Consider the following 13,187-nt stretch of genomic DNA (forward strand, 5'->3'; position numbering starts at 1 on the left):
CTCTACGATGGGAGACTTCTTCATTATCAGCGATAGATTCAACGCGTATCAACCTTCCTTTTGACTATTCAGCACCTGCGAGAGATATCACCCTGTAGTGAGCATATGCGAATTAACCGAAGTTTAGAACTGCTTTTAATTTCTGAGCATAAATAATGTGTCGGAGAAGTCTCTTGTTTCCACCCGTTCTACCAACAGGCAAGGCCTGCAGGTTTCGCAGAATCCGTCGGAAGTATCTGCGACCCGTTACTAAAATCCGCTAATGTGTGGGTAGCTGATGCGACGTGGCGATTTACGGCCAATTTAAATTGGCATAAAATACGAGCGAACTCAGGGGTCGTTGTTCCCCCACTTCTGATTCTGTTGTTGAGGGTGGGGGCATTGCCTATGGAAGCCATTTTGTACTTCCGGTTGCCGTTCAGAGATCTGCTACATCAGTTCGCAGTTGGCTGCCTCTTTCTCATTTTGCTGGTAGCCATATTAGAAAGTGTGTCGTGGCGGTGGTAGAAGTTTACTCAGAAATGGGTAATTGTTTTGCACATAACGGCCGTTTTTAAACTTAGAGGTAATTAATAAGTTTTTTGTGCTTACTGTGTTGATACATGACGTAGTATTTCTGAATTAATGTATATTAATATTCGTTCTTTTCGTATAGAGTTCGTTACGTGCTGATTTGCTTCGTTGAGTTTCGCTGTTTAACTTTGATGAAGTTAAGTAACAGTTATTGCTATTCTGTATGTCTATCATTCTGATTTGGAATTGTTTTCCAATCGGCTCCCAAGCATTTTTCTCCATTTATGGGCACCGGATTGTAATGCAGTGTTTAATTACTTTTACTGTAATTTTTTTGTCATTGCGGCAGGGGGTGAGGTGGGGTTATACGTGCTAGATATTTTTTGCAGCCCCAGAGTAGCGATGTGCAGCCGCCAGAATTTTATTCATTTTGTGTAATGTGGAGAACAACCGGTATCGTGAATAGCGCTTTCCTTTAATGCGTATTTATAAAGTAACACATCGTCAGTAATTAATCGTGTGTTTTGCTTAGGGGTTAGGGGATGGTGTTTAGAGGCCACACAGTTGAATTTGGAAGCCAGCATTTTAGTGTTCCTGGTTATATTAACGTATGTGGAAGTTAGAGATGTAAGGAAATTTTGGTGTTTATGTAAGCTTTTGCTCGGAATTGCCCGATGGAGCATCGTGTTCATAGTGGCAAATTATCTAGGATGGGTGTTTTTTTGAAATCTGATGTCTCTGCACGTAACAAATCTTATTGAATATAATTTTACAAGGTTAACCTTCCTGCCACAAGGTGGAATATCAGGCCGTGTTGTATATGACAGTTAAACTATTTTGCCTTTTATAAATTAGGTACTTTTTATTTAGGAGGAGGAGGAGATATTCAAATAGTTGTACTTTTTGTATCACCAATAAATCTTACAACTGTTGGTTTAGTGGAGAGGAGCCTCTTGTAGGTGTGGGAAACATGCAGCCGACCACAGCAGTTACGGACCTTAAGACAGCTGCAATTTCAAATATAAAGGAGGCTGTGCTGTTAGATAGATCACATGACAGAGTGTAGGCCAGCATTTGGAAGAAGTGTTGGGAGTGAGTACCAACTCACCAGCATTGTGAAGTATTGTGGGTTAGCTGACTGTTAACATAGGGAAGTTATGTAGGAGTTTTATGAAAGAGGATCAGGTAGTGATGTGGGTGGAGCTAGGAATATTCTTGATAGTGTTGGGGAGTGTGATGTAGATGGTGATCTGGAAAAGATACCTACTCAAACTGGTGGCACGTTAATTTTGTAGGTGATTGTGCAAGAAAAAGGACATTGGAAGATCTAAATTCATACGATCTGAAGAAGAATATATATATATATTTTTTTCAACCAGGGTGCAGGAGAGCAGTAGTAAGAATAGACAATATTTTTGATTGTTACTAGGTAGGCATTCTGTTGGTAAAGGGGTGAACTGCCAATCCAACCATGATACACAAATTTTAACACTGAAAGGTTTTTAAACAAACATATATAATTACAAACTATGTAGAAGAGCTAATCCAGGGGCTATGGAGGTTTTTTATAGCTCTTAAGGTACGAGAGTAGGTATGGTGCTTGTTGTGCTGATAACATAGATGACAAAGATAATGCTTTCCGTAGCATATTTCTCATGCTCTTTGAAAATTGCTTTTTATTAGAATATTCTAAATGGGATACTGCAGAAGGAAGTGGGAATTATATCGAAATGTTACATGTAGTCACAGTTGAACTACAGTAGCCCATTACAAACAGTACTGTAAGGTGCCTAAGTGTTATAGGAAAGAAGAGAGTTTGCAGTACATGAATAGAATAGGTAATTCACAGGATAAAATGAAAACCATGTGGTCAGTCGTGAAGGAAGTATCTGGTCAGCAGCACAATGTTGATGATGTAAAGATGGTATGTGGTAAAAATGTTTCTGGTGCTGATGCCATATGTATGTACAATATTCTGAACATAGCTAGTGAATTAAATAAAAACTTAGTTTCTCCAGGGAGTCTTGTAACTCTTGGATAATGCCCTCCTGAGACATATTGGAAATACTCCTGTCATACTGACCAGAGGGAGATTGAGTCAGTAATTAAATCACTAAGACAAGGACTCTGAGTATGATAGTATCTAGCAGATACATATGCTGCACATTTTAGGAATGGTCAGTTTCCTGAACGGTTAAATTACTCAGTAGTAACACTGATTTATAACAGGAGGAAAGGGATTAATGTAGACAATTGTAGACCTATATCTGTGCCATTAGTGTTTGCTGGTGTTATTGAAAAGGCTGTGTATATAAGAATAATTGATCATTTCATTTCACATAATTTGCTGTCAAAAGTACAGTTTGGTTTTAGAAGTGGATTAACAACTGAAAATGCTGTATTCTCTTTTCTCTACGAGGTACTGGATGGATTAACCAATGATTTTGAATGCTACGGGTTTTTTAACTAAGGTGTTTGTGTTCACAAAATATTGCTCCAGAAGTCAGACCATTATGGAAATGGGGAGTAGCTCACAATTGGTTCACCTCATACTTTGACAGCAAAAGGTCTTTCTCCACAGTATTGAGAATGGATATAATGTGGGGTCCAAGGGGGCACAGTTCAATGGGAGTGCCAGAGGATAATATTTGTTTGTTGATGACACTGTCTTGGTAGTAAAGATTGCTGTATGCAATGTTGGCGTTGTTTCAAATAGTGCAGTTAGACATAAATTCATGGCTTATAGGAAATAAACTAATGCCAAACCACAGTAAGACAGTTTTTAACACAAGGTTCAACAGAACCTGATTTTTTAATTACACAGAATGAGCATATGATTAGTGAGACTGGACAGTTCAAATTTGTAGGTGTTCAGATAGTAAACTCTCGTGAAAAGTCAATGTCCAGGATCTTGTTAAGAGACTTATTGGTGTGATTAGAAGTATCTGAAGTGAAGTGATGCACGAAAAGTAGTCTACTTTGCTTATTTTCATTACCTTTTGAAATACGGTATTATATTTTGGGTATTTCTTTCCATTCTCAAAGGGTAATTTTGGCTCAGAAATGGGTGATCTAGGCTAAGAGTGATGTAACTGCGAAACTCATGTTGGCCCATGTTTGGGTATTCTGACATTGGCCCACCTACATGTATATTCTTTACCATAATTTCTGGTTAACAATATCAGTTTATTCCCACGAATTAGCAGCTTTCACTCAGTTAATACTAGGCAGAAATTTAACCTGCACTTGTATCACACTTCATTGACTCTTGTGTAAAAAGGTGTGCAGTAGTCTGCTGCATACATTTTCATTAAGTTTCCTTAAGGATTCAAAAATCTTACCAATAATCCACTCTTTCAAATCTAAACTGAAAAATTTCCTCCTGCATCACTTCTATTGTCAAAGAGTTCTATGAAAACTGATTTCTGTGTTATATTGATTGCACTTATTTATTTATTGTTCCGTGGGACCAAATTAAGAAGTCTCCATGGTCATGGAACGAGTCAATACATGAAATTATAACACGATATTAGAAACAGATAAAATGAAATATAAAAAAACATATTCAGGTGACAAGTCGTAAGTTTAAATGAAGAAAATCAACAATGTAACACTGGAGTTTGCTTAATTTTTTAGCTCTTCCAGGAGCTCCTCGACAGAATAGGAGTGAGCCATGAGGAAACTCTTCAGTTTAGACTTAAAAAGAGTTTGGGCTGCTGCTAAGATTTTTTTGAGTTCTTATGGTAGCTTATTGAAAATGGATGCAGCAGAATACTGCACTCCTTTCTGCACAAGAGTCAAGGAAGTGCATTCTACATGCAGATTTGATTTCTGCCTAGTATTAACTGAGTGAAAGCTGCTAACTCTTGGGAATAGGCTAATGTTGCTAACAACAAACAACATTAAAGAAAATATATACTGTGAGGGCAATGTCAGAATTCCCAGATTTTTGAATGGGGGTCGACGAGAGGTTCTCGAACTTAACCACATATAGCTCGAACAGCCCGTTTTTGAGCCAAAAATAACCTTTTTGAATCAGAAGAATTACCTCAAAAAATAATACCATACGACATAAGCGTATGAAAATATGCGAAGTAGACTACTTTTCGTGTTGAAGTGTCACTTATTTCAGATACTGTTCTAATGGTAAATAAAGCAGCATTTAGCTTCTGAACAAGATCCTGGACATGGGCTTTCCACAACAGCTTACCATCTATCCGAATGCCTAGGAACTTGATCTGTTCCGTCTCGCTTATAATATGCCTATTCTGTCTGATCAAAATATCTGTTCTTGTTGAATTGTGAGTTAGAAACTGTAAAAACTGAGTCTTACTGTGATTTAGCATCAAATTATTTTCCACAAGCCACGAACTTATTTCATGAACTACATTATTTGTTACTGTTTCAGTATTACACATAAGATCCTTCACTATCAAGCTGGTGTCATCAGCAAACAGAAATATTTTTGAATCGCCTGTAATACTAGAAGGCATATCATTTATATAAATAAGAAACAGCAGTGGCCCCAGCACCGACCCTTGGGGAATGCCCCACTTAACAGTGCCCCATTGGGACTGAACATCACTACCACTCTCAATATTGCGGAGAATTACCCTCTGCTTTCTGTTCTTAAAGTAAGAGGTGAACCAATTGTAAGCTACTCCCCTTACTCCATAATGGTCCAACTTCTGCAGTAATATTTTGTGGTCAACACAGTCAAAAGCCTTCGTTAAATCAAAGAAAGCACCTAGCGTTCGCAACCTTTTATTTAATCCGTCCAAAACCTCACAGAGAAAAGAGAATATAGCATTTTCAGTTGTTAAACCATTTCTAAAACCAAACTGAACATTTGACAACAAATTATGTGAATTTAAATGCTCCAATAACATTGTATATACAACCTTCTCGATAACTTAAGCAAACACCGATGGCTCCTAAAGGATAAGTTACAGATATGGCTGAGAACTGGCCTAACATACATAGAACAATACTTCAGTATTCTGCTAGATATCCCGTCATATTCATGAGAGTTCTTGGTCTTTAGTGATTTAATTATTAACTCAATCTCCCTCTTGTCAGTATCATGGAGGAGCATTTCAGGTAACAGTCTCGGAACACTTGTTTTCTAAGAGCGCTATATGATTCCCTGTTGGGACTAGGTTTCTATTTAGTTCACCTGCTATATTCAGAAAGTGATTATTAAATACTGTACATATATGCGACTTATCAGTAACACGGACATTCCCACTACGCACTGATTCTATATCCTCGACCGGTCTCTGCAGACCAGCAACTTCCTTTACGACTGACCATATGGTTTTAATTTTATCCTGAGACTTAGCTATTCTATCTGCATACCACATACTTTTTGCCTTCCTAATAACATTTTTAAGCACCTCACAATACTGTTTGTAATCGGCTGCTGCATTTAGACTTTGACTGTTTCTAACGTTTTGATATAATTGTCACTTTGTTCTAAAAGATATTCTTATCTCTCTTAGTCAGCCACCCAGGCTGCCTGTTTGTGATAGTACCCTGTTTTGAACACACTAATGGAAAGCAACTTTCAAAGAGCATGAGAAAAGTCTTGAGAAAAGCATTATATTTATCATCTACTGTATCAGCACTATAAACATCTTGCCACTCTTGTTCCTTTATAAGGTTTACAAAGGTCTCTACAGCAACTTGAACAGCTGATGACTGTATTTAACACGTGTTGCAGCACAAAAATCTTTTAAAGTTAAAATTTGTGCATCATGATCTGAAAGGCCATTCACCTTTTTGCTAACAGAATGCCCTTCTAGTAATGATGAATGAACAAAAATGTTGTCTATGGTTGTTCTACTGTTCCCTTGCACTCTCATTGGAAAGAATACGGTTTGCATAAGATAATATGAATTAGAGGTCTACCAGCATCCTCTTCCTTGCACAATCACTTATACAATTAATATTGAAGTCACCACGTGTAACTAACTTTTTATATTTCCTATAAAGTGAACCAAGAACCTCCTCTAGCTTTAGCAAAAATGTTGCGAAATCTGAGTCTGGGGACCTATAAATAACAACAGTTAGAAGTTTAGCTCTGTTAAATTTAACCACACCTGCACAACATTCAAACACCTTTTCAGTGCAGTACTTTGAAACATCAATTGACTCAAGTGGGATGCCGTTTTTCACATACATGGCTACTCCCCCACACCGGAAAGAGCTCCTCGAAAAGCTGCCAGCCAACCTGCATTTACATAAACTTATAGTTCGATGTCTTTTTAGAATTCATAAACATTTTATCTGTTATTACTTTTCTGTTGTAATTTCATGCACTGACACATTCCATGACCAGAGACTTGCTAGTCAGTTTGGTCCTATGGAACCAGATGTGTGTAAAAAAATAATAAAAAAAATATGTATGACATACACTAGCACAGTTCCCTGTGCAAATGAAAATAAATGTCAGATCCAATACTGCTTGGTGTTAGGAAGGTTAATGTAATCATTGAAAAACATTGATACACTACTCAGATTTTATAGATTCTCAGTCTTTCAAGTTGTGGTAGAGCCTTGGGCTCAGTTGTGGACATATTTTTTGCTATAATTGTATTACATAATTAGTTTGATCTCTGGAAATGGAATGCTTGCAAGAAATTCCCTGTGTTGGAATATATGATGTCCAAAATTTAAAATGTTGACATTGAATTTAATGATTATTGGGATTTGTTTCAAGCAACCACATTATATTGTCCTATACTCACCATAAAATAATTATGGTGTTTCATTCCGTTTAATTCAGATGATGCTGTTTTTTGTGGGATGTATCAGGCTTAGGACTTGTATTACATTTATCCAACAGAAAACAGTTAACTGGCTACAGCAGTTAATGTAAAGTATTTGTGTTGGCAGATTGAAGATTTCTGCAGATATTGTCAAAAGTAGTTGGATATATATTGTGAAGAGATTTTATATTTCATACAGAAGTTAATAGTTTCAGGTTTCCAAGAATAAGAAAAACAGAAGATGCATCTATACAATTTAACACTACAGCGTGCCACTGGCATTACTCATGCTGTCCATGGAAACTTCAGTGGCAGTAAGACTCAAGAGATTTTAGTTTCCCGTGGGAAATCTTTGGAGCTTATGAGACCAGATCCAAACACAGGAAAAGTTCATACGTTGCTGACTGTGGAAGTGTTTGGAATTATTCGGTCTCTGATGGCTTTCCGCCTTACTGGTGGGACAAAAGGTTTGTCAGTGCACTAACAATTTGAATGCTATATTCTTCATGTTTCACTGGAAGTTTTGTAACAGTTTAAATTCTTGTTCATTTCAGATTATATAGTAGTTGGTTCAGATTCAGGAAGAATAGTGATTCTAGAGTATTCACCATCAAAAAATATTTTTGAGAAAGTTCATCAGGAAACTTTTGGGAAGAGTGGATGTAGGAGGATAGTGCCAGGACAGTACCTTGCTATTGATCCCAAGGGAAGAGCTGTGATGATTGGTAAGTTGGTGTGTTGCATTTAGCTTGTATTGCCACTGTTAAAGTTAGGTTAGTGTTCATGTTAGCATAAGACAAAGTGATTGTGATGTTTTATAGAACCAGTCTATTGTTCAGCAAAGTGGTGAAAGAATTTCAAATGTGCAAACTAACTTGGGCATGTAACTTTGAATAGTTTTGGATTTTTGTTTCTGTTAAAATGCAGGTTGTCTGTCTTGTCATGCACATTGGGGACACTTGTAATGTTAGTTACCACCATGGAAAATATCTTTGTCACATTCAGTTCCATCATTCCTAAACTTATATCTCCAGCTTTCATATTATAATTTACACATTGGGAAAAATGTTAGATGCACTGGCTCATTAAAAGTGTATCAAATCTGTTTTTTTGTTGATATAATCTAAGTTTGTAATTGTTACATTGTGTATAAGAATGTCTTCTCAAATCTCTGTTCCAAATATGCTGTTTGTACATTGTGCAATTCAAAACCAAGTGTGTGCACATATGTAAAGTATGCACAGAAAGCAGACAGTACAAGAATACAGTCTTGATGGGCTGCGGTAGGGTAAAACTGCACTTCTGGTGTATGCCAGTTGTGTTACAATCTGGTTTTGGTGACAAATTGTGTATTGAGTGTTGGCAGTGAAATAGGATGAACCTATAGAGTCGGTTATCATTAATCATTCATAATTTCTAAGGATCTGTAGGTTTAGAATTCAACATCAGTTTTTGTCAAAACCGCAAACTGAGACGTAAGAGTAGGTCATCAAAATGACCATGTAGATCTCGGTGTAGGCTGTGTGTCCAATCTATTATGACAGTTGTATTTTTGTGTTGAGATTTGTTTGCTTCATCAAATCGCTAATCATATTCCAACCTGACCTACAGTGTCAGCACATCTAGTTTCCTTCTATTCACATTTGTTGACTTTGACAACTTAACAACCAGACTGCCGTATTCTAATGTAACAGAGGTCCCAGACGTATCTGTGTGCCAGTAATAGGTAAATCGATAAGCAACTTGAAAAGCAGATCAGTTAATACTATTTTTTGACTCTCCATATTGTAAACACAGGGTGTACCAAAAAGCATCATCAGATTTGGCATGTCTGTATTTCTGAAACTAATAAATATATAAAATGAATTATGTTTTTTGACGAATGGGAAACTTTTTTTTCATAGGTGGTCAATATGCCCCCCTTGAGATGCATGGCATATGCCAGTGCTGTATTCAGATTGTTCCCACAATGCAGCAAACACGTCTTGATTTACAGCTTCCACAGCTGCTGTTACGCAGTGTCTGTCCCTTCATTGTTGTTGGTAACAGGAGGTGCATTAACAGTCTTCTATAAATACCCACAAGAAATAATCACATAGTGACTATGGAGGCGAGTAATGTAAGGCTGAATCATTTGGTCCAGTGCAATTGAGCCATCATTCAGTAATCCTTTGATTTAAAAATTCCCACAATTCCAGATACCAGTGTAGCGGTGCCTCATCATGTTGGTAAATGAAGTCATTCGAATTGGTCTCCAACTGTGGGAAAATAAAGTTTCAAGCATATCGAAGTGCATGTTTCTTGTAACAGTGTTTTTGGCAAAGAAAAATGGACCATACACCTTTTCACGTGAAACTGCACAAAACATGTTAAATGTTGCAGAACTCCACTTGTTGCTTGTCACCTTCACGAAGAGCTTGCAGCAGCTGAATTTTACATGGTTTCACATGTAAACGTCAACACAACACATGCCACATTGACTTTCTTCTTCTTCTTTTTATGAATGGGAAACTCTTATTTTTTTAATACTTTTTAATAGGTGTTCAATATGTATAATCAGTTCGTATCTTATGCCGAAAGAAATAATTCATTCATTGATTCTGATTGGATGCTGCATACTACCACCCAATTGGCTCGCGACACTAGAGCTCTTGAAGTCTTAGCAATGGAATAGTATTCAGAAGCATTAGATAGTTTGTCATTTCTCTCGTGGGTTGCCAGTACGCTTTCCTAAGACAGGAGGCCGGCAAGCCTTCCCCTCCAGTGAGTGCTTTCCTGTCCAGCTCTGCTCTTGTATTTTGTCAGAGCATGTCCTAAGACATGCACATTGGGGTGTACAAACTATTATGTGAAAGGAAGAACTAGTTAATAAACAGCATTAGCACAGTTGCAGATGATGTAGGTAATACCACCTCACAGATTTTGCATTATTTTTCTTTTACTTGACTTACTGCCATTTATGGTGAGTCATGTAAAATGTAAAAACATTTAACAAATAATAGGTTCGTTTGAGCAGTTACCAGAAAGCGCCAGACAACAGGCTGAACTGCGCGTGTGCAGCTATGATGATGTAGGCAGCCCGTGCTTGGTGCTTGCTCTGCTCATACGCTTTTTATCGTATTTCTGGTGGGGCATCACATGACCATGTGTAGCCGTGCCGCCCATGCGGCATGTTGTTGAGAGGACATACTGAATTGTACTTAGAGCAATTGTTTTATCATATCCCACACAGATAAAGGATGCAAATAAGGAAGCAGTTCTTGCAAAATATTATTTCAAGATTAGACTCCACAGCTCGAAGTACCATAAAATTTTGCTAAGGGGTGACTGACAGTTTTTTTTAAAAAAAGTTCGTACTCTGCAATATTGTTATGTAGCATTTCCAACAGGTTTACATCTACACAGCACTGCAAAAAGCTACTAGGATGGAATCCAAATTACTTGCAACAAAAAAGAGACAGTTTGTTATGTAGCTTACACCGGAATAAAGGGCAATAAATTTCATGATTATTTCAAAATGTGAAAAAATTAACATGGTTGTCTGTGAGGCAAAGAAACTGTACAACTGACAGTTTATATTCTATTCTAGGAATAAATTTGAAGCCATGTGGGGAGTTAAAACGATAAAACATGGTATGCTGCCAGTCTAAAATTTAGCATAGAATGGCATTCTGTAAATTGAAGACGTAATCCCAAATTAAGAAATAACTTCAGGCCCAGAGGAAGTACTAGACAAGCGCCTTGTGATCGAAAAACACTTTCACAGAAGGCAGATCTATAAAATTCTGCTACAGCTGTCATTATATTTGAAACATAATATTTAGTTCATAACTACTGACCATATTTGCCTACTTAGCTTCAAGTCAATGTTTACGTATGTTCGTACATATATAGCATTAATAGATCTTACAATGTCATAAAAGGAACAGGACATCAGAGACTACTCCAACAGCATCGGAATTTCATAAATCATACTAAAATGCTCCATTCCGCTCTAATTGCACATTTCTATGTCCAGATGGAGTCTGAAGTACCTGAAATTCAGCTTTTCATGTGGTTCTTGTGATACCAATTTTCTTGGAGGTCCAGTACTGTATTATGTTTGGTTCTTTATTATTGTATAACGTCATTCGTCCCAGAAAATTGAAAATTTGCACTTTAAACTGAACGAGGTTGAAAGTAGCCAATAGCGCGGAATGAAACACTTCGTTCCAAATACACTTACTGCCTCGTTGTTGTTGTTGTCTTGTCCTGAGACTGGTTTGATGCAGCTCTCCATGCTACTCTATCCTGTGCAAGCTTCATCTCCCAGTACCTACTGCAACCTACATCCTTCTGAATCTGCTTGGTGTATTCATCTCTTGGTCTCCCTCTAAGATTTTTACCCCCCACGCTGCCCTCCAGTACTAAATTGGTGATGCCTTGATGCCTCAGAACATGTCCTACCAACCGATCCCTTCTTCTAGTCAAGTTGTGCCACAAACTTCTCTTCTCCCCAATCCTATTCAACACCTCTTCTGCCTCAGCAGAAAAAAAATTAACTGAAGCAAATTTCTGTATAAAACAGACAGAAATAGCTTCATTAACACATCAGTGGTTGATTGCTAATAATGTGTAAATAATATAAAATCAGAAAATTGAAACTACTAACTTATTTTGGTCTTTCATGGTTATGAGAATGTATATTAATTCACTTGATGGCTCCCGGCCACAGAAATCTGTTTTGTTTTCATTTGACGTGGGAGCTGTAAACGAAGACACGAAACATGTACACGGCCACAGGTCACGTGGGGAAGGCCCCCCCCCCCCCCACCCCACTATAACTCAGCTTGCTCTGCTCATGCGCGAATCTGGCAGCTTGGGCGTGCCAGGAAAATTTTTCCGGGTAGCTTCTGGCTACTTCTGCTACTGCTCGTACACCAAACAACCACACTCAAAGTAGCCAGAAGCAGGAGGAAGGCACTGCTCATACACGAATTCAGCTCTGCGCATGCGCACGAGCCCGCTAGCAACTGCTCATACGAACCTAATGCTTCTAGATTCTCTGTTAACCAGATGATGGCATTCTATTTGTCAGCAGATTGTACATTTGAATTTATGATGTGAAGAGAGCAACTTTGTTGTTTGAAAACTGATATTGATTTTTGTCTTTTAAATTGTCATGCAGTTTTTTACTGTACTATGTGCAGTAGAACATTCCCTGTACGTAAATACTGCCAAGATTAGAAACAGATGGATATTGAAAGAGGTGTAGACACTGGCACATTAGGTGTGAGGGATAGCAAAATCGACAAGTTGCGAGACTAAAAGACTTCAGACAACTGTTCGCTTGTTTTGGGTCACCACCAGCCTTCTCTGCATAAAGTACCATGCTCCTTGGCTTTGTCATTCTGTGGTGTCCTAACTGTGTTGCATTTTTAGTTTGTTGTTCACTCTGTGTGTCATCTGTGCTTCGTATATGAAAGCAGAAAGACATGATAATTTCAGTACTGTATGCTAGAGAGTTTAGTCTAATTTGACAGCAAGGGAAAGTGTGAATCATGGCAAGGAATGTGTGAATAATAGATGTCAGGATTTATACTGTTCATTGCTTGCATTATTTTGAAGCAGTGGATGTAAGGGAATATTTGAAGTATTTTATGGCAAAAAAGAAAGTGTGTATCCTATAGCTAATATTATTCCTTAACAATAGTAAAATTTATTGTTCAGTACACTGATAAATTGGGCTCAAATTTATTGCAGTGTGCATTCATTTGTTAACGTTTATTTTATTAGTTAATAAATTTGTTTGTAACAAAAGTAATTATGACATTAATATATATTCAGTGTAATTCCTGTAATATTGGGTAACTGCATGCATTGTGATGATACTGCTTTGGTCCGTGTTGCTGATATACACTGATA

General features: G+C 37.6%; 1 protein-coding gene across 2 annotated transcripts in view; it reads left to right on the forward strand.

The window, feature by feature from the left end:
* Positions 1 to 428: 428 nt before the first annotated feature.
* LOC126473546 (splicing factor 3B subunit 3) overlaps positions 429 to 13,187 on the forward strand; it is a 57,595-nt gene continuing 44,836 nt past the window's right edge. Inside the window, exons 1-3 of one of the 2 annotated variants that reach the window (XM_050100673.1) lie at positions 429 to 565; positions 7,493 to 7,750; positions 7,838 to 8,008. In XM_050100673.1, coding sequence (XP_049956630.1) covers positions 7,525 to 7,750; positions 7,838 to 8,008 — 397 coding nt within the window. In that variant the 5' untranslated portion in view covers positions 429 to 565; positions 7,493 to 7,524. The remainder of the gene's footprint in view (positions 566 to 7,492; positions 7,751 to 7,837; positions 8,009 to 13,187) is intronic. The other variant, XM_050100672.1, reaches the window with a different exon arrangement.

The sequence above is a fragment of the Schistocerca serialis genome, chromosome 4 (genome assembly GCF_023864345.2).
Source record: "Schistocerca serialis cubense isolate TAMUIC-IGC-003099 chromosome 4, iqSchSeri2.2, whole genome shotgun sequence".
Taxonomy (NCBI): Eukaryota; Metazoa; Arthropoda; class Insecta; order Orthoptera; family Acrididae; genus Schistocerca; species Schistocerca serialis.